We start from the raw sequence: 24242 nt of genomic DNA, 5'->3' as shown, positions 1-24242 counted from the left end.
GGTGGCGGCATCGTGTAATTAATTGTTGGACATTTCAAAGGCTTATGGCGGCCTGATCTTGAAAGACTTATCATGGCTATGGACTCGGTTACCGCCCCATCAAAGGCCCCACGACGAGCCATTGCTCACAAAATTTATGTAAGTTACAACCAGGTTCGCCTGGTTGGGAGGGGACGGGCTGGTGCCAGATCTTCCGGATTTAGATGTCTAGATCCATGGATAGCAATTCGGTGTGGGGAATCCAATCAGGCACTTCATGCGTGACTGCCTGACTGCCTATCGTGGGATCGTGGTGGTCCCTGAACGCTGATTGCAATGCCGTTATTATCCCCAGGGCGCGCACCAGCCAGAGTACTATTCCCCTTTTCATGAATCTCCTCGTAACGTAATACCTCAGCAGCCGCCCCTTTCTTGATATGCCTAACTCTGGCGGCACGGTTGACCGAAATTATGAATATGGATACACCCAGGAGTTGGGCCGTCAGCATTTCCCAATTCGTCTCATTGATCCTATTCTTGGCACTGTAATTTGACTTCAAGGCGCCTGGACTCTGGGTTTTCTGACTGTTATTTCCGTTGCTTTCGTTGGATATCAAATTGATTCCCAACCCTTGGTAGAAATGTAGCGCAACGGCCAAGGACAGGACAGAGTAAACGGCGCACCGAGGTGGAATGCGAACATACATCTTTCTATCATGCACACTGGAATATCGGCCTATTCCACACTATTCCCCCTTTGGTGCGCCGTTTATTATGTCCGCTAGTTGACGGCGGCCCACATCAACAACAAACTCTTGTGCTAGCGCTGTGCTATGCCGCCATAAGAGAACCACGACGGAGACAGTTCACAGTCGCTGCTCGTAAAGGCTTTGGTACGAAATATCTCCGAAAATAACCATGATCTGCAGCAAGGGATTTGCGAATTTGGAAATTCCCCCATGACTGCACTGCAACCCTGGCCGAATCTTTCGGGATTTTGTTTTGCACTAAAATGGCAACTTGACCTCAGCTTTGCCATCTCGACAAATAGTTGGTATCATGATGAATGTTGTTATTAGTGTTTCCGGATAGTCTCAGCCACATACGTACGGACATCATAAACGTAGCGAGTCATCAGCGGGGTCCCTCAGACTCCAAAAGCCGGATCGCCTTGCCTCCATGGTATGGACATTCGGCGTCGTGATACAGCGTCAGATTCTCACCGTCTCCACTTCGTCCAAGAAAAGCCTCGTGGCCCTTATTGTATCAAATTGCTTTCCAATCATGTTTTCGTTCATTGATGCCCTGGGGTATGTCCCTTATTATTACTTCGTACCGACCTCTGTCCGGCCCAATGATGCCCAACCGGTTTTGCTGTAACAATCAGCGTCGGCCACGACTTCGAAGTTCCCACAAGACAACGAACAGCTCGCTCGGGGAGTGCACGCACAACGTGATGTTGTGACCGGCCTCCCCTCCTTTTATGATATCACAATCAAGATGGGTAATCGAACTGGTGGGCGGCAATTGGTTCCTCCCTTACAAATGGGACAGCAAAAATTAGCATCAAGACCATGCAAAGCAACCCGGCAAATGTCGGCAGCCATCGATATTAATTCCGTTTCCAGCTGATATCCGCCGTCTTGGGAATTTCTCCTGCTACCTAACTACCTACCAGCTAGTAGATTCCAGCAACCCCTGAAAGCTGCATTCTAGTAAGGCGGTCAGCCGATGTTTGGCGGAGACGACCATTCCTGGATTCACTTGCTAAAACCTACACTCTCCAGGCATGCAGATTGTTAGCGGATGAGACACCCCATTTTAAGCGACTGATCAACCCTTACAAATTGTGTGAAAGGTGAAGTACCGGCTTCCTGGGACAAGGGTATCATTCCCCTTCACAGCACTGAAAACAAGTGGAAGACCAAGCATATGGGGTGTTGTAATACGCGAATAATCCGCATGCCTGGAAAGGTGAGTTCTCAAAAGTCGCACCGACATGCAAGGCTGGTGGTCACGATGTGTCGAGGGCGGATCTAACGGCTCTTCTAGGTCCATGCTGTCATGCAGGAGCCGGCAGCAGCTCGTTGATCAATTGCCTACTCCGTCCTGAGGGATATTGCTGCTGTCTCCAAGTGGTCTCACGCGGTGTACTATGGTGCATAGTAATCGTTACCCTACTAGTCTGTTAGCGCGCCAGTGTGTGTTGTGTGTGCTACTATGTGCTGTGTGTGGTGTGTTGTGGAGCCGAAACCAGAACCCGCCTTGTATTTCCAGATGTAATTCCACTTGCTCCCGGTTGTCGCTCAACCATTCGCTTGCAAGCATCCGCTTAAGCCTCGTTCGTCAGCTCCAAGCGCAGAATAAAGTTGGACAGAAGGGCTGGTCGACGACATTTCTAGCTGTGTCGAGGCGGTGCCAATCACTTGTGGCACCCCCTAGGCAGAGCGCTCCCTTCCGCGCATGTCGAGGCCGCGGCCAACCTTGCACGCATTTCGAGGTCCAACGCTCGCTCGGTTTGCCTGATGCGGTCGAGCATTGCATGTTTCATCGCAGGTCGACGCAGCTTTACCGAGCAATCTGAACTCTCCCATTCGTGGCTTTGGACCAAATGCTGGAGATTGTACCGGGGGCTAGACTTCATGCGGATAACTGTAAATCGGTTACACCTCGAAGTCTCGACCTTTCTCACTAGATGACAAATGGGAAAACGATATAACATCTGTCACGACCCCGTCGAGAATCTTACTGGGAGAATCTTACAGATATGTGATGATATATGCTCGAAGGGCTGGTCGGGGGGGCGTGTCCAAGAACTAGCTCTCATCACTATTTTGTATTGGTCATGAATTCGCATTAATATTCGCTGGATTTCTATTTTACAACATTTCCTGATGCCGAGTGAACTAACTCAGTATCTTGCGAGCGCTAGACTTCCCGACACCGGACTTTTGGTAACATAGCTCTAGGCTTGGTAAGGGAAAGGTGGTGGGTATACATGTTAAAAGAGACATTATGTGAATGTAGTATCGTGATTTTGTGGTAGTAGCCGCCGCTAGGTTAAAATGGATATATCCCGCGGGTGGGATACGAATCAAGTGCACATCACGGCCGATTAGAAATATTGTCGTCATCATTGTGGTTGTGGTCGTTGTTGTTATTGTTGTTGTTGTTGTTGCGTAACGCAGTCGGACCGTGGAATCCCGATGAAGATGGCTGCACGTTCTGCATCTCCATTTCTTGCCCAACGGCGGGACCCATGGCTTTGCGCTGGACTTTTCGACTTCCGAGACGCTGATCTCCCTCCTCGAACCGATTCTTAAACTTGTAATACGTGGGTGGTCGCGGCCGGCAAAGAACGACGATCCAGTTCTTCCACATGCTACCTTGCGTGAACGCTCGGTATCGGTCTTTCTTCAAAAACTTGTGGGAGTTGAGAAATTCCCGCGTCGTCTCGCCCCTGGCCATGAGAAACAAGTGGTAGCCCGTCAGAGCCGCAGGGTAAAGGAATCCGATGATGCCATAGATCACCATAGCAAATGGAACTCGGAAGTGGTTAATAGCAGCCCCAACATCACCGCCATGCTGGTTCGCATACACAAACACCTGAGCCAGAGATGCAGCGAACAAAATGATGGCGAGCAACATCATGGACGCCACAAAGGTGAAGAAATATCGGTAGTTACGGCGCCCGACACAGTTGTTAACCCAGACACAGTGATGGTCTTGTGTCTCCACGCAGTTATCGCAAAGACGGCAGTGATGAGCCCGCGGTGGTCGCCATATACTGCAAGTCTTGCAGTACTTCGTCGGAACCTCCATAGCAGCAGTACTAGACTCTGCTGACTTAACAAGAGTCCAGTCGTTCATTGGCGGTGGTAAACGTAGAGGATCGGCGTTTTCTTCGAGAGGGGGGAACTGGTGTAGATTGCGCGGCAAGATCTACACGAAATCACGTGTTAGTCATTCACTCTTTGAGCAGCTGAACTCGGACTTGATGTACGTACCCCTGGGTCGGAGCCTGACGCATGAAGGAATGACGATACACAAATGTAGTAAATGTAGCCAAACACTATCGGCAAGGCTGGCGAGATATTGTACCACAAGTATTCAGCGGAGAAGATAAAGAACAGGACGCCTGGAATGACAACAAGCAACCCAGTTGCTACGTTGATGGGGCGGTGATTCGTATTCTGCAGACGACCGCCGATGCAGAAGACGGTGTTTCCCTCGAAATACTCGTGATTTCGACCCAGGTTGAGAGCTTTGTCTTTCACGTCTGGAGCCTTGTCGTTGCGCGAGGGGGTCGCTGCTGGGGTCAGTCGTGGAGACGAGGCGCCCGAGGAGAGCTTCTCTGCGCCGGGCATTTTACGATTGGACGCATTTTCTGAAGACTCCCCCTTAGGAAGCAGGAAACTCGATCGGAAAGAGCGCGGCGACTTGATCGGAGTAGGCATGTTCAAGCCGTCCGGGTAGTCCTTGCCCTTGTCGACGTCGACGTCGACGCTAAGAGCCTGGTTCGGTTTATTGCGTTGCAGCGGGCGCATACTCTCACTGGTACTACCAGCGGGATAATGACCACGGGTGGGGCTAGTGTTGGCGGTGAATCTGTCATAAGTCTCCTGCTCTGTCATCTCCGTCCCTCTGGATCCAGTACGTCGTGCTTCCCCATCATCGCTGCTTGCGAGCTGGTGAGCCAGACGACTGATGGGGCTTGCCGTAGTGCCGCGCTGCTGTGCGACATTGGCACGGTTTTCGGCAGCAACGTCGTCCATGGTGCCGGTTTGTCGGTTCCCCGTCAGCGGCCGGGCAGATGCTCCTCGTTGCGCCTGCAGCTTCTGAGAGCTCATGGGATGGAAGAAAGCATGAGAAGTGAGGGAGGGAACATGACTCCGGCTCGTCGAGCTTGGGGGTCGGCCGCTGGTAGTCGAGCCTGCCGCGCTGCTAGCTGTGATGCTTCCTCTGGGAAACTGGCGCCTCAGCGGTACTCCTTGGGACCACGCACCTCGCGATGAAGATAGTCCAGTTTTGGCCGTTCCTGGGCGTGAATCGGATGCCAGGATACTCCTCCGCTGAGGATTTGCGCTTCCGCCAGCGCCGATCGTCGTTTGTTCGGCCGAGTGTCCATCTCCATCGTTGGAGGCAATATCCGTCATTCTCGAGGAGATGATACTGGGCGGACCCGGCGGGAACAGCGCACTGGGAAAGTCGCCATCCCTAGAGGGAGTCGGCGTCCCGGCCTGCTTGTTCGCAGCCATGCTTTCGACACCAGCCCCAGCCCCTGCCCCAGCCTCCGTCGAAGATCACGGTCGATTGCGATGTAGAGCCAGCTTCTCCTTCGCAATAATCCAATAATTTGCAGACCTGTTCGTGCTATGACATGCTTTTGCGTCGCAGCACAGAGTGGGCGCAGTGGCTTTGGCGGTCGCCCGATGGTCGGGTGGTTGTGTTTACGTCGCTCGTTTGAGTCGTAGAAGTAGAATGCCGCGGAATGCGATGTTGGGTTGGTCGGACGTCGGGTACGTGGTAGTCAAGAGTTAAGTCGGAAATTAGGTCGCCGAGACTGGATTGAGTTTGTAGAAGTAGTGACAAGAGTCAATGACTCGCCCTCTGATATAATGAATTAAACGGGTCGACGGGAGAATGCGAAAACAGAAGAAATGGTGTAAGGAGTGTTGGGATTATTTGCTTCTCCAGAAGTTCCAAGCTGAAAGAAAGTGTTTGGTGTGCTACAGACGTGAGGCTGGAGGTCATAGGGGACCAGTCCTCAAGCTTGTCCTCATTTGCTCATTTGATTGAAGGCAGCACGCGAAATGCAAGCGAACTTTGGACCGCATGGTTGTTGGTCCAAACCCAAAAGGGCCATTGTAATTTCTGTCGTGTTGGCTGCCCAGGGCCCTGTACCCACAGAGCTCTTCTTCATTGGCCAAGCACCAAGAGATCTTGGCTTCTTTGGGCACGTACTACATTTTGACATAAAGTTGCATGAGCGTGTAGCATTCGCTTGATCAAATGAGAGCATGCTTTGTTTTCAACCTCTCGAAGCCTTGATGAATCGTTGATTTCCATCTAGGTTTTAAGCTCATGCCCGGTTAGTTGCTGTATTGCTGGTAAGCCTGCAAGTTCTCGTTGATGAAGCTATCACCAGACTTCTTCGCCATAAGTTTGAAACTGTCCCAAGTTTCAACAGCGGCAAGTCCGAAGAGCTGCTAGGAAGATTGGAAAGGATCGTTTGTAGGAACTAATCCTCCCTTTCGGACCGTAGCCATGCATTTACAGCAAGCCACAGACGCTAAGCGTCGAACTGGAGCGCAGGCTAAGTCAAGCTGTCGGGTTCTGGGCCAGTAGCGTCTGGACATTGCGCTCCAGCTTTCCCAAAAATGTTAAGAGATCTGCAACTCAAGAGCTGATAAACACATATGTATGCGAGTATCTGCATCTTGTAACTGACCGAGAGTGGCCCATACCAGTTATCACGGCTTGGGTAGTGAGTCCAGATCAGCCATTCGCACGATGACCGACAACTATGATAATCCAACATGCTTATGGCTAAACCTTGTTTGTATGCAGGGAAACTGGCGCTGCCGGGTCATTAACAGTGTATACTCGACTTGATAATACAGGATTCCATATTTATAAGACCAGCTACATTAAAGTTGACATCTTCGGTGTGACCTGGGTTGACAAGGCCAACTATACACCCTGAGTTGAACAATCACTTGGGTCATTTTCAACCTGTCCACTTCTTCCCTTTGTTTTCGAGTCTGTCCAGATCACAGCGTCAACTCTGCAGCAAATATGGCAGCCGTTACTTCTGCGAGTCCAATGCAAACGGCCCTGCCGGAAGATTCCGATGGGCGCGTTGGCTCTGTAGAAGCAGTTGAACTCGAGCCTCTCATGACGAGCTACAAGATTGTCCCGGTTCGCGAGCCAGACGGGAAAATCAAGAAAGTCAGACGGCCAATCCAGCTGTCTGCAGCCCAAACAACAGAAAATCCCAAAGAAAGGACTCTTCCAGCAGATTCTCCAGCAGTCGATCGTGGCGCATCTACTTTGACGCCATCGCCAGCTGCCGTAGGCGAGACCGGTCATGATATCGTCACAAAGCTGGCTACAATGGGACAGGTCATCAAATCGGCTGTCAAGGGGCATATATCATCCCCTGATGATGCCCTTGCTTTTAATAGTACCCCGAGCACCACCCTCGGCGCCAACAACACCATCGTCGTGCTCAGGCCTCGCACCGAAAAACAAGGAGGCTTGCAGACAGTCCCATATACCCAGGAAGCCAGTCAAATAAAAACAACACAGACCGAGCCTGCAGAAAATACCGAAGTTGCCACTTATTCCACCACCGCCCCTGCCCCTGGTGCACTAAAATCTATCAGCGACCGCTTCACCTCATTAACTGGCCACCTCGACCATGTAGGCCAAGTAGTCCCCAGCATGAACTCCGTGGCCACGGGCGTCGCCGCCGCGGGCGCAACCCTCGGACTAATGGAACCGCTCCCCACATCCGCGCCCAGTCCGACCCCGGTCTCGACTCCAGTCCCCTTGACGCTCACTCCTATCGGGGCCCCTCCCCCTCCTCCTCCTACCAATGCCACGGCCGGGCCCGGTACGAGTCCACTGACAGTCGTATCGAGTTATGTCCCGGCGGACCAGAGGGCCGCGGCTGGCACAGTTAGCGTGGCGGTTGGATCTACGGCGCAAGGGAGTAGTATTCCGGTTACTGCGGCTGGGACGGCGGCGGTTGCTACTCCTTTAAACAAGCAGCAGAGTCAAAACTGGGTACGGGATGAATATGAGCATGATAGCCATGGCCGAGATGAGGAGGATGACGATGGTCATGAGGAGATAAGCGACAACGATCACGACGAGATGTGGAAGATGGGGGATGGCGACGAGGAAGTTGAGGTTGGAGAAGACGGAATTGAAGAGATACAAGCGGGTGTTGAAGAGGTTGGAGACGTGGAGGATGGGGACGAGGAGATAGAAGACGAGGATCATGACGAGGACGGAGGAGCCTATGTCCGCGACGATAACCTCTATTCTGAAGACTATCTGTCAGATAGCATGGATAATGATGTGGATGACCACTATCACCATGATTGGATGTGAAATCGGCAGTACATAGAGGACGGAGTAACCGAAGTTACTTGTGGAAACGTACCTGGTACACTTTTCATAGATTTGTTGTTTTCTGCAGAATGTGCTCATTCTGTGTGACTACTTAAGTACGTCAATAGCGATGCATGCGACTATCGTCTCAGAACACGACGTCGTATTTGTTACACTGTTAGTCCTTGCCCAGTATCATTTGAAATACTGCAAGAAAACCACTCCGTGTTTGGATTTTCACACTATCGTCAGGGGAAATGTACGCAACTTCAAACTTTGGGACAAGCGAGACACGCAGTCCACCCTAGAGTCGACACCGGGGTTGGCTTTGATAAACAACACACACCAGTCCCGTCCACAAATCACAGTTGATTGTTGTGGCTCTCAAGGTAGCCCGTATATGCTCGATGCGGTCTGGCATTGACTGAGACAAGTATTGGCCATAGTCGCGGCCGTCCTGATACAGGCCGATAACTTCGCGTAGATTGATTGTCGCATCTGCCGCATCAATAATGTCGACACATTCCTATTGTATCATATTAGGGAACGCGCATATTTCAGGTAACGAGGCTCTCTCTTGCACATTTTTAGGATTGGGTGAATGTCAAAGTAGAAAGGCCTGTCGGGCGTCATCTAGTTGACCCGGACCTTGGTGATCCGCTGCCAATGTATGCTCAGTGGGCGATTCCTGCCGTATTTCGCTTGGGACAAATGTACGATACCTTATAGCCCAATGACCATCAGTGGACTTCTAGACCCCAGAAGGTATGCGTGGTCCTTTGGTATCGGTGACTCGAGGTTTCCCATGAGATCCGATAAATCCGTTAAAATCTTCATGGCGACATCCCTTCTCGTGTGTAATCCAAGATCCAGTTTGATGGAAGCAGCGTCTAACCTTAGTCAGACACACATGTTTTCCCCTTTGGGAGCCCCGACTAGTCCAAATGTGACGTCAACAAAAAGGATATTCGTGACTATATCATGCGGAGAGCCGATAATTATGATCTCCGCAAGAAGACCCAACGATCCCAGAGATCATTTGGGATGAAGAGTCTGGACGGCGGATGATCAAACTCGAGCAGAACGGAGAGGTGAACGGGGAGGTCAAAGAGGACGAGGCTGACTTCCTCATCAACTCCGGATTCTTGGAGTAAGAATCCTCAGTCTTCTCTGCGGTGATTGATCGTTTTTAACGAGTTAAAATGGCATACTATTAAGAGATTGAACGACTTCCAGGGCAAGCTCGTCCATAGTGCTCGTTGATGAGTCGGGGTCAATTTCACCAATTCAAACAAATATCACTAAATCTGACTAGGGACAACTCATGCGACTAGGAGTGTAAGAGATTAGCAGTGATAGGGAATGACGCCTCGGGCATCCAACTAGTAGCTGCAACGCAGCCGAAGGTAAAGAAACTCGTCAATTTCGTGCGACAGTCCACATGGATATCGATCAATTTTCTTTCCGAAAAGACGCGCAAGGGAACCAACTTCGAGTTACGGGAGGACTATAAGCAGACATAGCGGGACGATCCAAAGGCATACTACCTTTATAGGGAAGATATAGAACAGTCGTAAATGCCGTTCACCCGTTTCGACGCCCCTGGCTGACAGTATCTCAAGAATAAATGGCATTTCTTTGCCATGTGCCTCGATCAACCTGCTCAGGCATTCGAGTATGCACACGTCCCTGGTCAAAGGACCGGAGCTGAAGAAACGGATCACGCCTCCATTCAAGGCCGGGTGCCGTCATATAACCCCGGGCGATGGATATTCGGAGGCCCTCCATCAATCCAACTGCAGTGACAGCCGATACATCATCGTATGTCTCACAGATAAAGACATTAAGATTGCTTCCGGTGAAGACAAATTCGAATTGATCGTCTGCGCCACTGGATTCGACAATTGATGGCTCCCGCAGTGGAAACTAGCAGGACGCGGCGGCACTACTGTGGAAGAAATGTGAAAAGAGATTCCTGGGGTGTTGTTTGCGACTCAGGTCGAAATAATGCCCGACTATGGGATGATCAACGGACCCAATCCCCCAATCTTCGAAGGCACTGTCCTGGGGCAGATGGGCAGGGCTTGGGATTACCTGCTGCGATGGATCATATGGATGAACCGGCAACACGTCTAGTAAGTGAACACGGGCCTCATAATACAAGAGGTGTACACGAGTGACTGAGTATTGAAGAAACCTCACTGTCAGGAAGGAGGAAATGGCCGACTAATGAGTACTCGCAGGAGGTCTTGAAGTGGACGGAGTGGTCAGGTGGATGCCGAACAGTGAGTGTACGCAGCTTTGGGCGTGTGACGAGAGTTATACAATTGGCATGATTTACTTCATGAATGACCTCGAACAGGTTGGCGGTGAGCACTTTGACATGATCTGGCGTTCCAAGAATCGCTTTCGGTGTCTGGGAGATTAGAGTGCTGAGAGCGATCAGAATGGAGCTGGCGACTTGGCCCCGTACATGCAATCCTTGAGTAACCAAAAGATGAACAAGATGAATATGTGGTCTGTCTGTTACAGGAAAGAGAAAAAATCGATTGAGAGACAAGCCTCTGTCGAAGCAAAGTAAAATGAATGTACAAGTTCCAGAACTGCAATTGCATTCTGAGAGTTGCTGTAGTTGGTGTTAGAACCCCTGGCTTTCTGCTCCAGGGTAGTACCGTGCGCCAGCGGCAGAAACACGCACATCAGACAGTGCTCAAAACTGTACATGTTTTTCCAAGCTCCGACGTCAGAACCTCGGAATTACCCTTGGTGCTCGCAACAAGATCTGAAGCTCGCGAGATCGCAATAAAGCGCACTGTTTCAGGCCAAAACGCAGCAAATTGACGACCGACAACATGGGGTCGAGCGCATCCAAGCCGGCTGATAGCCATGTGTGGAGAGCGTAAGTCCAAAAAAAAACCTCTACAGCAGGCAATTGGGGGAGGCGTTGCGTTTTTACGATTACTGACAACGCTGGCAACAAAACAGTCCCGGACCCGTAGGCGTCTCCCACGATGTCGTGGAATCCCTTCAAGGAAGCATAGAGGTACGCCCTCACCACCCATCGCCAGTCACTCAATCTTGCATGAGCCAGTATTGACTAGACTTGTACGTATAGACGGACCGCTCCCGCGCCCAAACCCTCGAGCTCGCCGTGCAAGCCCGCGTAGCCGAAGAGCTCAAGAAGCTGCAAGCCCAAGAATCAGCGGCGCTCAAAGCAGCGTGTGAAAAGGCCTCCGAAATCACCAGCGAGGATGACCCGGCCCAGAAGAGCCAGCCGCTCGTGTCCAAGGAGGTGGAAGCGCTGCGGGCAAGGCTCGACAAGCGGAAACAGCTGCGACAGCTGCCCGACTCGGTGGAGCAGGCGCGCAGCAACGTCGTGGCTTGTCTGCGGGAGCACGACCGGAGACCGCTCGACTGCTGGAGAGAGGTGGAGGCGTTTAAGGAGGAGGTGAGGAGGTTGGAGAAGGGGTGGGTTGATAAGACTTTGAAGTGAGGGAGATTCTGGTGGAGGGACCCTAATGAAAGAAAGGATGATGGGTGGGAGGATGTAGAGGGGATTGCACGCAATGGACGGTATCGTACGCGTATGGTATGGCATCCTGTACAACACGGGCGGGCTACAAATAGAAGCTCGCTGGGGGGAAAAAGGACTTAGACAACTTGTTTATTGCACAGATAGGGCTCTATGTGAAGCCCGTTTTCAGGGGCAAGTCTAGAGCTTCATTTTCTACTGCCGCGTTCCCTTGCTGCTCCTGAGCCTGCAACTCGGCCTTCCGTCTCAGCCCCTCTGCTTTCTTTCTCTCCCGTCGTGAAGCCGCATCTTCCCATTTTGTGCCATCCTTCTTCGTGGGCGCCGAGGTAGCCTCCAAGATACCGGTGCGGATTCTTCCGATTCTCTTGGTATTTTCAACAAACCTTTCGCCGGAGATGCGGAGAAAGTCTTGCAAGTAACTTGAAGAAACCGTTGGCTGTATATCATCCCCCACTTGGACGCCGATTATCGACTCCAAGGCAAGACCCATCGACCGTATGGCCACGATGGGGGTGACGGGCTCATCGCGCGCGGAGGTCAAGTTTATGGCACCGCTCTCTCGGAAGCCAGCTTGGAGTCCGCATCTTAGGAGGAGTTGGGCATGCTCGGGCGATGCGGTGAGCACGTGGAGGATCTGTAAAGAATCAGTCCGAGCGCTGTGATGGTGGATTTCGCTTGTGCCAGGAAGCCTTCGAGACTCGGCCTACGAAGAATTTTCATGGCCAGAATCGCAATCCGATTCTACTCACCATAGGTTCGAACTTGAAGTGAATCAATCTAGCCGCGTCACTCTCCAGCAAGCGTTCTTGCGTCGACTCCTTATCGCCGCTTTTCAATCCTAGCAACTTCTCCACGTCACCATTTTCACCTTCACCACCAACATCAACCGGATCGTGCGACACAAACAACCATTTTCCTCCTCCCCCTTTTCCCCCCACTCCAGCCAAATTATTTGACGCCATGCCGCTTGCATCCTCTTCATTGTCCACCACGTTCTTCTCGCCGCTCTTCCTGCCCTCTACAAAGACGCTCACCCTCCCCGCGCAGCTGCTGGTTGTCACAAACCCATCCAGGCTATTGATCTTATCGATCAAATCGCGTATCCCAACGTCCACCGATCCCTTGGGCGAGGCATCGTTGTAGTCCGCATCTGGAGTCGACAATTGCTCAAGGATTTTGTGCTTCCTTTGCTGGAAAGCTGGTGGGGGCGGTGGGAACCCACGCATTTTCTACTGCTGGCGTGGGAAAAGTTTCAGTCATCAATTTCGGGCAATTGGTGTTGGCATTGGAGTATTGACTTAGATATTGAGATTGAAAGGACTCTGGACATTGAATACGTTTCCAGAAGTCAGAATTGGGTCACGTGTGTCCCGTCGAACCAACACGGGAGTATACAATCGAGGTATGTGTTCTCATTTGAGCTAGTATTCATATTTCAATCCAACCCAGCATCACATCACCACTCCAACTTGATGCTATCCCACATAAACCCATGCCAAGTCGTATTCTTCGTCACCTGGAACGTGACCTCATTCTCGCCACTCCTCAACACAGCCGCATCAAACGGAAACTCCAAATACCTCCATTCCCCCGCCGCCGTTCCGGACCTATACAGCCCCGGATCGCTCAACAGCTGTGGCGTCCCACTGGTCAAGTTGCCAATCAAGACTCCATTGGCGTAAATGTTGGAACTGACGCCTGTCGAATAACTCGCAATCGACACAATGAGCGTCGCGTTCTTCCCAGCCGACGATGCTGTATCGTTGCGCTGCATCACGGCGTCAAATGCAATAGTCCAGTTCCCCAGTTTGGACTGGCCGAAACACCAGTCCTCCGTGGCAGACTCGCCGTAGGTCCACGTCAGATCCGCGGGACACTTGTCCACCAGCCCGTGCTCGTGCGGCGCCCCGCCGTAGAGGAAACCGTAGCTGTAGCGGTCGAAGTCGCCGACTTGGAAGAGCGTCTTTTTAGTTGATACCTGCCACTCAAGCGTTTCGAGGTCCGTGGTCTCGTCCTTGCTCACCACAACATCATTATGCAGGAAGCTGGTCGTGACATCGGCGATGCTGCTCCCGTTGGACCAGGCCTGGAGTCCGTACGTGGCAGCCCGCACGTCTGTGAACTCGAAGTAACCCTCGGCGTCGGCGTAAGCCGTGTAGTAATAGTCGGAGCCCATGTCCACAGCGGTCTTGTTGGGGTTGTTATCGCCAAGGAACACGGCGGCGTTTGTTGCGGGCCGGCCGTCGGAGAGCGTCAGCTTGCCTTTGACTGAGCCGCGGGTGCGATAGGCCTCGTCCTCGAGCCAGTTGTATGGCCAGTCCGCAAACTCCTTCTCAGCTCTCTCCTCTGCGTCGGGCTTCGAACCGTCGTTGAGATACCACAGCCAAGGTCCCCACATTTTGCCGTCTGGGAAGACATCGACCGCAGAGACTTGGAAGTGAGTGCCATGGATCATGTTGAGCTGCACAGCATCCCCAGTTGACGACTCACGGTGGACCATCAATTCTTGCTTCAGATGATTGCCATTGTAGTAGTCCTTGCCAGGGTTGATGTACCAGCTTCCGAAACCCTCTCCGTAGACTCCGTAGTATGTCTGCGTCCGAATCCACGAGGTGAAGTCGTATTTCGTGATGTAACCCGTGCCGTCGGGCTGCAGCCATGTCTCGTCCTGGACCTTGTTCGCGGCAATGTAGTCGCTCAAGGGTGGAAGTTCCTCGTCCCTCAGATCCGTCCTTCCATTGGGAAAAGTCGTGTTGTCTAGGCGCCACAGAGTGCGGAACTCGCCCAAAGTGGGCAAATTGTGGTTCACAAAGTACTGGTAGGCGCCTGCCAGTCCTGAGAAGATAACCCAGTGCATGTCACCTTCGACCGCTGCGAACTTGACGTCGATATACTCCGAGCCGTCATAGGAGCCCTTCTTATCGATGGAGGCCGAGGCCCAGATCAAGTCGCTGGCAGCGCCATCTATAATATATCAGCAAGCATTCTGTAAATCTTGAGTCAGAAGTTGGAGAACTTACTGTAGCTGACATAATGGCCCACAGCGTCTCCAACGCAATCATGCTCCTTATAGAAGAGCTTGACGCCATATTGGCGGCCTTGCGTAACGTTCCAGACTTCATTGCCAATGACCCAGGTCTGGTTATCGACCTGGTCCAGGAACGGACCTCTCGTGACACCACCGGAGGGAACCGCAGCAACTGAGCTGAACAGCAAAGCAGTCAGCGAAGCAAGAAACCCCTTCATGGTCGCTCGAAAAGGTCCGAGTTCGCTGAAGACGTCCTTTGTGGATATTTCCCAGACCTCGTCGACAATTCCTCTCCCTCGGAGGGGACTTTCCATTAGCTTTAAATAAGCTCTTTCTTGGGAAAAGGCCCATCGTATATAGCCATAATCTCCGCTCAGGGTGCATGTACCCTCTTCGCAATCTGCATCCTGCCCTGGCAGAATATGCAAGGCCAATTACCTGCCAAGCCTGCCATCCGAAGAACCAATTCAGGCCCACATGGAAATCTTCAATGTCATCCCCCCAACCCCGAGACAGGCTTCCCCGCATACTTGGAGTCCGCCAGACACGAATCATGATATGTGGAAGAAAAGTTGCGATAGCGGACTGGGAGATCTCAGGCTGGGGTTTGTGGGGCTCCGCACTAACGGCTCGGGGTAATGAGAACCGGCCCATCGAGAATGCAACCTCCGTCCGGGGTTTTTATTCTCGAAGCGAGTGATTGCCACCGCAATTGATGTACACAAGTCAGGGATACTAGACCAGGAACTAGTCGTAGCTGGTTGCTTCCGACTTGCGCGCGTGAAAAGCGAAGGCAACTGAATAGATGACAGATGACCAACTGACTCTTCAGTAATCGTCAAATCAAAGGAAGAACATCTGGATTTGCTGCAATGACATGATATTCGAAGTACTGTGTAAGATAGATTGCAGCGAACGGATATTATTCGCCAATCTCGTGGAAATTGTAGGCTGCCCACCGCATTAGATTTATATTGCCTTGCCTTCTCGTCGTGAGCCAGGTTTCGCTTTCGCTTAAGAGCGGAGGTGGGCATGAGAGAGCTTTGGAACCTCACAGTACTCTGATGAGTTTCTTTCAAGACAGACAATGGTTCAGTATGAAATTAGCCAACACAAGGTGCCAACAGGCTGTCTGTCTTTCCCGATTCCCGGTGCTTCATCGACTCAATCAAACTGGGCCACGCCATCATCTCATGTCAATCATACAAATTCTCATTTTGCTAGCTGACCAGGTCGTCTGCAATTTCAGACCCGTAAACGGTAGGATGGTAAACTTACCGCAATCATGTTAGGGATCGGTTTATGCTCAAGGGCCTTGGCTGGATAGGGGTAGATACATTGTCCGTGGTCAAGCTGTACGTAGCAGTGAACTGAATAAGCGGCCTTACGGTAGGCCACTTTGAGTCGCCTTGATAAACGTCAGTATTGATGTCATCCTCAATTTCAGCCTCGCGGTCGTTTCAGGCTGTTCGTGACAGACAACGGATGACAAGGGAACAGGCCCGCTACGTAAAACAGCATTTCCATTTTCAGACGTTGAGGTCATGTCTAGGCACTTACGTAAAAGATGTAAATTCAATAGTACGCTTATGAAACGCGTCTTGATAACAGCAGTAATAAAAGAAACAGTTTCATGACGTGGCCAGCATCTCATTCGTCAGAATGGTGATCGAAGCTACAGCCGGAGTGACTGGAGTATAATTTTGCGTGTTAACTACTTGGGTGTGTACGGAATTAATGTCCATTGCTTATACTGTAAGCCTATACCCATGTGGATACTTGTTTTTTTACTTTTTTCCTCTTTGAAATCACTTTATCATGTTTGACAACAATGCAAGTTAAACTATCCCTCACATGCCAACTTGCTGAATTGCTCGCCAGACTACTCCGCCTCGTCTTGTCTTCTCATCTTGTTTTGGTATGTTGTATGTCGATCTGCCATGATCGTGCTGGTCAGTGTCCATGGTATTTGTTGATGTTGACATCTCAGATCCCAACGCCTTCCGCCCATGAGCCCGATCTAATGCAAAGGACAGAATCAAACTAGATTACGAAGGTCCACATTCGCGTTTAAGAGTTTTGCTGACAAGCAACCGGAAGCTCCATATATACTTTAGACTAGAACAATTGGAGACTATTGATGAATTGTCAATTACACATAACCCGGTAAACTCAGCACCATTCGCTTTGAAGATCCGCTAACGTTGGGATGGATCGAAATCATGTCCAGGATCCCATTGCGATCTCTCAATGTGTTGCCATGCTATCTGTCACGCTCAGCCGACAATGACTCGAACCGGGGATTGGGAGGAGAAATGACGATTGGGAACGGGCAAGGGTTCCTATAACATAATAAATGCCCAGCCTTTTTCATCCCATTACCGACCTTCTCTTTGACGTAAATGCCGTCACTCCTCATGACCATCTCAATCTGCTGGACCCAAGAATCCTCGGGGCTTGTATTTAAATATTGCCGGCCGACGGAAACGCTGTTAGGATAAGGATATATGCCAACTTAATCAACAACCTTCAACAATATCAGTTTAATCGCAACACGCAAGGATACCTTACCCAACCCAGCATGATGAAAATTAGAATCAGTGCTATTATCCCCGTCATCTTTTCGGCGATCGCCACCGCGCTTCTCATCGTCCTGGCTGTTGCCGGCACAAAGCCAGGAACCGCATCGAAATACTACATGATATCTGTATGTCTTCCATGTCAACTTCGAGATAAAGGGCTGACAGAAGACAGTTGAACACATCCCGAGTAGGCGCAGGAACAATTCAATTCAACACGGCAGATGGCAACCTAGGAAGCGGCACTGGCGTGGACGGTGGCTTACTCGGTGGCCTACTCAGCGGCCTCGATGGCCTAATCGACAATGCAACTGGGCAGATCAACAGCGAGCTCGCCAACCTCGAGTCGGAGATCATTACGAACGTTACCAACGCCATCGGCATCAAAGATGAATACAACATCTACATGCAGAATATCTGCGAGGGAAATCTTGCGAATGAAACGAACCCTGAGTCCGTGAAGATCGTCAAATGTCCGAAGTTTAATGAAGTCTCTGATGGTAAGCCGCAACCCCTGAGAATAGTTGTAGTAAGCAATTAATCTGTTGCAACAGGTCTCAACAATATTTCATCGCGGATTCCCAGCTATGTTGTTGTCGGCAACACCAACATTTCAGTCCCTCTTCTGCAATCTCTAGGAACAGGCCTAAGCTCCATTGAGAACATGGCCGATTCCGCTGTCAAGGCCAACTTGGCGTTTCTCCTCATTGGGCTAATATGCTCGGGTATCGTGACATTGCTCTCCTTCGTCTCCATCATTCTTCCCCGAGTCCATATAATTTCCATCGTCTGCGTCCTCCTCGCCACCCTGGCACCGCTCATGATCATCACCACCGCCCTCATTGTGACCATCCTGTCGTACTTCATAGTGAACATGGTCAATGGCGTTGGGTCTGCGCTGACCATGACGGCCAAGAGCGGGAGTGGGACAAGGGCTATTGCGTGGGTTGCTTGGGCGTCATCCGTTGTGAGTGCGGTGTATTGGTCTTTGGTGTGGTTTGTGGAGGTTAGGAGGACCGTGTTAGTTAGGAGGAGACGCGATGTGGAACAGATTGGAAAGTACAAGGTGACGTTGGCACAGGCGAGACGGAATATGAAGGTTGATGACAGTACTGAGAAGAGCTGATCATAATGTGGAAGTCGGACATTGTGGATTGGAATAGACGATTGTACTTTAGTGAATGACATATTGGGATCATACCGCAATTTGAAAGCATCTCATACTTCAATGCCGCTGATCAATATTTTACAGATGTCGGCTGGTGTAGTTGGTCACTTCGCTGGTAGATAAGTCCCGATTTGAGCCTCACCCACTTGGGTCGGTGACGAGTCGCGGGTTCGAATCCCGCAGCTGACACACAAGGGGGTTTAGTCAACCCTTACGGCGCGCTGCCCACCTTGTTGACTTCGCCTACCTAGCGATAATAGGGAGATTGGTGCAGTTTAGGATTACGAGCATCCTAGCCAGTCGACCATCAAGCACTACGTCGGCGGAATATAACTCGACAGCCGGTCCAGAATTTGAATCGTTAATCCGACCCCTTATCGGACCCCCTCTCGCCGCGATTCTTGCGAGCGTCTAGACCACGTTACGGTCTATCCACTTGAGCGTATGGTTGAGATGTATACGCTCGACGAGAACCCCAATTAGCAGATACTACGACTTGTCGCGACAAAAAATAGTCGAGCATCTTCTGCACATCAGCAGCATCCCACCCCTGAGGACGAATTTAAGTGCCACATTACCACACTTATCGGTAGTTCAGGCAGGGGTTGTAGCACAGACTTAGGGAGGGACAGGAGGTTTAGTAGTCGTTTGGCTACAAGTTTACCTGTATAACCGCCCGACGCGGCTTAAGGGCCCGCTATATCATCTATAGCCCCTTAAGGGAGTACTTGTAGAGGTAGCGAGGGTTAATGATACGAAAAGGCAGGGGGACCTACTGGTTAGGTGAATCCCATTCAATTAGATACTATAACGTTGCGCACTGCTGCATTATAGCATCCTCCCCCCTAGGTGCACGCATTTGTTAACACCTACGGTGTCAGGACACTGAACGCAAGACACCGGTGGGGCGCCGGAGGGGTGTTTCGGACAAAAGACTCCCGAGTCATGATTACAATCTATGTGAAGCTTTGGGATGACGAGAGTCAAGATCCTCGGCATCGCCGACCCTGCTGTTATGCCGGGTCCAAGCGGCGGCCTAGCTATCTATATAAGGACCATCTCGAAGTAGGATACGGAAGGAGTAGAGATCAATGCATCATCGTGGGCACCCCTACCTGAGACCGCCAGTGACCACCCGGTGCTACGTAGGAGGGACGCCCGTTACTCCCCATCACTCTGTACTATTGCCTTCGGCCTAGCCGTACCCTGACATACGGCATATTTAATATTATTTGGCGACCGATAGCGCTGCTTAGTACGATAGGGAAGGTGATAGAGGCGGTGATAGAGGCGGTGTGTCAGGGTACGGCTAGGCCGAAGGCAATAGTACAGAGTGATGGGGAGTAACGGGCGTCCCTCCTACGTAGCACCGGGTGGTCACTGGCGGTCTCAGGTAGGGGTGCCCACGGTGATGCATTGATCTCTGCCCTCTCTATCTTCCTCCGTCTCGACTCCTTACTTATAGCCAGCCGAGTTTCTCTCTTGGATTCTGGATGTTTGCTTCCGTATGTCTGTGTTCCTCCGACTTCGGCCAATATCTTGGACAGCGGCTCCTTATCTGCAACCAAGCGATTCCCTATCCGCTGCAAACGGCTTCAACGGCTCTCATTCGCCACAAGCGGCTCTCTAGCCGCCACAAACGGCTTCCTACCTGGTGGAAGCCGGCCCGCCTCGGATGACACTTGTGGCTCTGACAACTCCTTCCCTATCCTACTTCGAGATGGTCCTTATATAGATAGCTAGGCCGCCGCTTGGACCCGGCATAACAGCAGGGTCGGCGATGCCAAGGATCTTGACTCTCGTCATCCCAAAGCTTCACATAGATTGTAATCATGATTCGGGAGTCTTTTGTCCGAAACACCCCTCCGGCGGCCCGCCGGTGTCCTGCGTTCAGTGTCCTGACACCCACTGGTGCCTATGGCATTCTGTTCTCTGACACGGTGATGTGCCAGCGTATCACTACCGTCGCGGAGACGGCCGGTCTGCTACCAAACGGCCAAATGAGTAACCGAAAAGGGCGGTCCACCAAATTAGCGATACGTATAGTTGAGGACGTAACCCATACAGCGTGGAGGCGCGGAGGGATCGCCTCACTACTACAACTTGATATCAAGGGGGCGTTCGACACAGTCAACTACAGGCGTTTGATTTCCATACTAGCCCGGAAGGGCTACCCGGAGTGGGTTCAGGAATGGGTACACAGCTTCGTAGAGGATAGGACAGTACGCCTCCGGTTCGACGGTAAGGAGTCAGAGCTAATCCCTCTACGAGCTGGCGTCCCCTGTCACGACCTGGGTTGCATCGCATTGGTAGAGACCTCGATTAGGTGCTATCGACGAAGATTCTACGCTAAGGAGCGAAGGAAAGAAGATCACAAACTTAGGTTTGAGGGAGCGCGACTAAGTCGTCCACGCTTGGCGGGGCTCCTGCAGGGGTTATGATTGGCTTCCCATCTGGCACTGCCATGGCAGGTGTTCCAGCTGTAAGTCACCTGGTTGTAGTGAGTCTGCGAGGGTTGACCTTCACAGCCACCTGGAAATAGAGGCAGCGATCCCGCCACTAGACCTCTATCTCAGTGCCCGGGCGGCGAAATTTGAAGAACAGCTACGGAATAAGGGCAAAAGGAGCCTGCTTCGGAGCGCGAGCGCGAGAGCGTCACACATACTCCGACAGGATACGCCGGCGGGACGGAAGCGGGCGTCACAATCGCTCAGACCAGCGGGGTACACGATGGAGAAGGAGGCTAAGGGCTCCGAGTGGATGGGCAAGGAGAAGGAAGCCCCGGCCGCCCTCCTAGACCACTGGGAGAAGAGATGGCTCTCCAGGGCAGCACAACACGACCGCCAGCGACGCGCTATCGCCGAGGAGCCGGAGGGCCCCTCGATGCGAATGCCGAAACAGGGCAAGTACTCAGGCCTAAACCGACCGGAGGCGTCTAACCTATGCCAGATCAGGACCGGAAAAATAGGACTATCAGCTTTCTTATTTAAGATAGGAGCCTTCGGTGTGTACTCGCCGCTATGTCGCTGTGGAGAGGCCCCCGAGACGGCAGAGCACGTAATCCTCTTTTGCGGCCTGCTGGAAGGATCCAGAGAGCGCCTACGGGCCACTATCGCACCATGGCCGCTACACACACGCAGAGACCTGGCGACGGCGACAGGGAAACCAGCAGTCAGCGGGATTATCACAAGGTGGCTACTCAGGACCGGTCGGATAGCGCTTAGGCCCGGATAATATCGATCTTCTCAGGGGGACTTTGTTAGTAGGGTGAGAACTAACATAGTATTGCGGCGGACGTAACGCAGTAGCTAATAGAGCGAACCTACGTAGCAGCGTATGTATTTAGTCCAGCCATTAGGGCACGGTTTGACATACGGGAGTACTTGTAGAGGTACCGGGGGCTTCGAGCCTACGGCGTATTTAATAATAAATAATAAATACCAGAACCTTGACACGGGTGAGAGTCGAAAAGAATGGAGTTGTATGTAATGCCAAAACTTCGACTGCACATCGATGTCATGACGCAGTTACCTTATCCAGAATACAACGGCAGGCATGAGTGTAATTTGTGACAACCGGTGTCCAATCATAGTGTGTACAGTGTAGTCAAATATACTCAATTGGCCAATAGTCATACAGAAAGGAAAGTCAGATCAGGGTCAAGCTAAAGCGGATCGCATAGACTAGCTAGTCATCGTCGTTGGTTGTTTTGATAAAAAGGCATTAGAAAGTTTAGTGCATGCTGTAACGAATATTGATGTTAATGAGAACGTAGGTACATGTTTGGTGGTCCAAGGGGGCACAATCGGTATCATCTGTGTGTTGACCCAAATTCAGATTGGTCGCGTACGTGGCACAGGAATCAGAAAACCTAGTGCGGCAGTGAGAAGGTTAAGTCGAAGAACGGAAGATGGACAAAGTTGCGATGAGAGGAGACAGTTTGAAGACGATACTCAATACCATGGGCAAAAGAAAATAAGAGGATGATGACAAGAAGAGCCATCTGATCGTCTTCAGAGAAATTCGTAGCAGGGGTCCCGTAGCCCTTTCGTGCTAGCCACGGTGGAAGTGCTTATACTGCGGGTGGTGCCAATCATCTTGGGTTGGCAAGTCCAAACCACATACACGTCGATAAGACGGATGCAGCCGTTATTCGATATTGCCGTGCGGCTGTCATAGTACTTCGCGCAGACGATGATTCTTGTAACGCAAGGCCAATCTGTCCCAACAGACACGAAACTTGGCTGTGGATCATGATCTCCTCTGCAGCCATATTGGACGGCCGGTATCAACCAAACACGCTGCACACGACAAATTCTGGACATCCCATGGTCGCAGCAAAGCAAGCCTGGGATAACGTTCGTGCCGCTACCAGGATGGAAACATACTTTTGCTGCAACCCTAGAAGATGTCTCACCTCGAAGGCATCCGGCGCCGAAGATGGCGCGGCCGAGAGAGCCTTCGAAGGACATTACGATCGCGAAATCAGTCGCATCCTGGACGGCGTATCTTTTGGAAAAGGCTCGATTTCAGATCTGACCTGGGGCCGGGCCGGGGTATATTGAACGATCATCAATGAAGCGAAACGAGCAGCAAGGAAGCTGCCAGCGTGAGGTTGCATTGACGAACCAGACGTCGATGCTTGATCTTGTAGGCAGGCACCGATCGCATGTCGTTGTATCAGTGGCAAATGAGGTGCCTAGTTAGGAACTGCTCCACCCCATTTCCCCGTCGCCAAGCACGGGAAGATGTCCTGCTCCCTGCTCTATTCCTTCCGGGAGGGCATCCGCGACAGGAGCAGGGCAGGAGCAGGATATAGTACTCGCTGTATAAGCTTTGGCTAGGCCTAAACCACCAGTGGCGTGCACTTATCTTCATTCGAGCGCCAGAGCACTGGACCCCGAGTGCGTAGACAACCCATGCTGTTGTTCACCAACCTTTATTTCGAACTCACTGTCGGATCGTAGCGGGGGTTCGCTTTCCAAATCAGAACGACAAGCATACGAGTTCGCGGGCCGCTCTCTTCGTCTCTTTCTTTTCCCCGATGGCACGAGAAACCAATTTTACCAAGTTGCGACGATGAGTCGTCGAACACTGAACGACCCATAAAGCCTGACAGGCCACTCTTGCAACAATTGACCCATGCTGCAAGCCAGGATGGTTAGTTCAAGCGATTCAGCACGCAAACAAGTCAGAAGGACTCCAAAGCCTATACCCTGTCGGCTTACTATAGCGGCCCGTCCCGTTGGGATGGAGTGGGGTTCGATTGACCAGCGACTTACTCAATAGTTCGAGACGAAAGGTCACACCCCAAGGACCAATCAGCAAAGCTGTTGGCTGTGCTGCACGCCTGGGTTGAGGCATCCTACCCATCGTTAACTCGATTGGCAATCTCGCATGATTCACAGGGAAAGCTAAACTGATTTGCATTTGGCAGGTTGTTTCTTGCAGTTGCGACCTTGTGAGGGAGCTCCCAGGAAACAGATGAGCTTCTCGTTGGCCATGATCCCTGGACGCGATTGCACAGGCCTTCGGTGGGCCTGCATCTCTGTTTTCACTCGAATGAACCGAATCATGCGGCGAATTACGAAGTACAGCCTGCAAGACGCGACAATAGACGGAACGCGTTATAGCCTGGGGCGGGGGAGGAGCGCATTGAACGGGTTGTTCTTCCTGGGTCGCTGGCGTGGTAATATTCGAACCTGGTCATGAATCTGGAAGGAGATACCGGGTGTGCAAGCTGCTGCTGTACCAAACAGACCCAGTCCGTCGCTGCCGAATGGCCCGACTCAATGTCCAAAAAGATCCCGCCTGGTTGACCACATACCAGCTTCC

At 51.6% G+C, this 24242-nt stretch overlaps 6 protein-coding genes and 1 non-coding gene across 7 annotated transcripts; 4 read left to right on the top strand and 3 right to left on the bottom strand.

The window, feature by feature from the left end:
• Positions 1-3084: 3084 nt before the first annotated feature.
• BCR38DRAFT_456096 (palmitoyltransferase ERF2) lies at positions 3085-5237 on the bottom strand (the record flags this gene model as incomplete). The annotated part of the gene is made up of 2 exons (XM_040861871.1): positions 3085-3921; positions 3987-5237. The coding sequence occupies 2 exons, from the start codon at positions 5235-5237 to the stop codon at positions 3085-3087; spliced, it is 2088 nt and encodes a 695-aa protein (XP_040717912.1).
• Positions 5238-6439: 1202 nt separating this feature from the next.
• BCR38DRAFT_426583 (uncharacterized protein) lies at positions 6440-8314 on the top strand. Its single transcript, XM_040859782.1, has one exon. It carries the CDS (start codon positions 6778-6780, stop codon positions 8098-8100), a length of 1323 nt encoding a protein of 440 aa, XP_040717911.1. The 5' UTR covers positions 6440-6777; the 3' UTR covers positions 8101-8314.
• Positions 8315-10952: 2638 nt separating this feature from the next.
• Positions 10953-11593, top strand: BCR38DRAFT_482910 (uncharacterized protein; the record flags this gene model as incomplete). Its single annotated transcript, XM_040863554.1, has 3 exons — positions 10953-10999; positions 11086-11143; positions 11216-11593. The coding sequence occupies 3 exons, from the start codon at positions 10953-10955 to the stop codon at positions 11591-11593; spliced, it is 483 nt and encodes a 160-aa protein (XP_040717910.1).
• Positions 11594-11783: 190 nt separating this feature from the next.
• BCR38DRAFT_456094 (methyltransferase TYW3-domain-containing protein) lies at positions 11784-12858 on the bottom strand (the record flags this gene model as incomplete). Its single annotated transcript, XM_040861870.1, has 2 exons — positions 11784-12266; positions 12382-12858. 2 exons carry the CDS (start codon positions 12856-12858, stop codon positions 11784-11786), a joined length of 960 nt encoding a protein of 319 aa, XP_040717909.1.
• Positions 12859-13088: 230 nt separating this feature from the next.
• On the bottom strand, positions 13089-14878 carry BCR38DRAFT_482908 (polysaccharide lyase family 4 protein; the record flags this gene model as incomplete). The annotated part of the gene is made up of 2 exons (XM_040863553.1): positions 13089-14596; positions 14653-14878. The coding sequence occupies 2 exons, from the start codon at positions 14876-14878 to the stop codon at positions 13089-13091; spliced, it is 1734 nt and encodes a 577-aa protein (XP_040717908.1).
• A 2363-nt stretch (positions 14879-17241) lies between these two features.
• BCR38DRAFT_522248 (uncharacterized protein) lies at positions 17242-18433 on the top strand (the record flags this gene model as incomplete). The annotated part of the gene is made up of 3 exons (XM_040865222.1): positions 17242-17367; positions 17415-17739; positions 17794-18433. 3 exons carry the CDS (start codon positions 17242-17244, stop codon positions 18363-18365), a joined length of 1023 nt encoding a protein of 340 aa, XP_040717907.1. The 3' UTR covers positions 18366-18433.
• Positions 18434-18493: 60 nt separating this feature from the next.
• Positions 18494-18596, top strand: BCR38DRAFT_t135. The gene has a single exon. It is a non-coding gene; the product is annotated as a tRNA-Thr (tRNA).
• The last annotated feature ends 5646 nt before the right edge of the window (positions 18597-24242 follow it).

This window comes from Pseudomassariella vexata (assembly GCF_002105095.1).
Source record: "Pseudomassariella vexata strain CBS 129021 chromosome Unknown BCR38scaffold_4, whole genome shotgun sequence".
In the NCBI taxonomy this organism is placed as follows: domain Eukaryota; kingdom Fungi; phylum Ascomycota; class Sordariomycetes; order Amphisphaeriales; family Pseudomassariaceae; genus Pseudomassariella; species Pseudomassariella vexata.
The sequence above is the reverse complement of the archived record's forward strand: the minus strand, read 5'-3'. Positions and strand labels throughout refer to the sequence as shown.

Excerpts from the sequence above, each read along its gene's own strand:
- BCR38DRAFT_426583 (XM_040859782.1), top strand. The coding sequence starts at position 6,778 with ATGGCAGCCGTTACTTCTGCGAGTCCAATGCAAACGGCCCTGCCGGAA.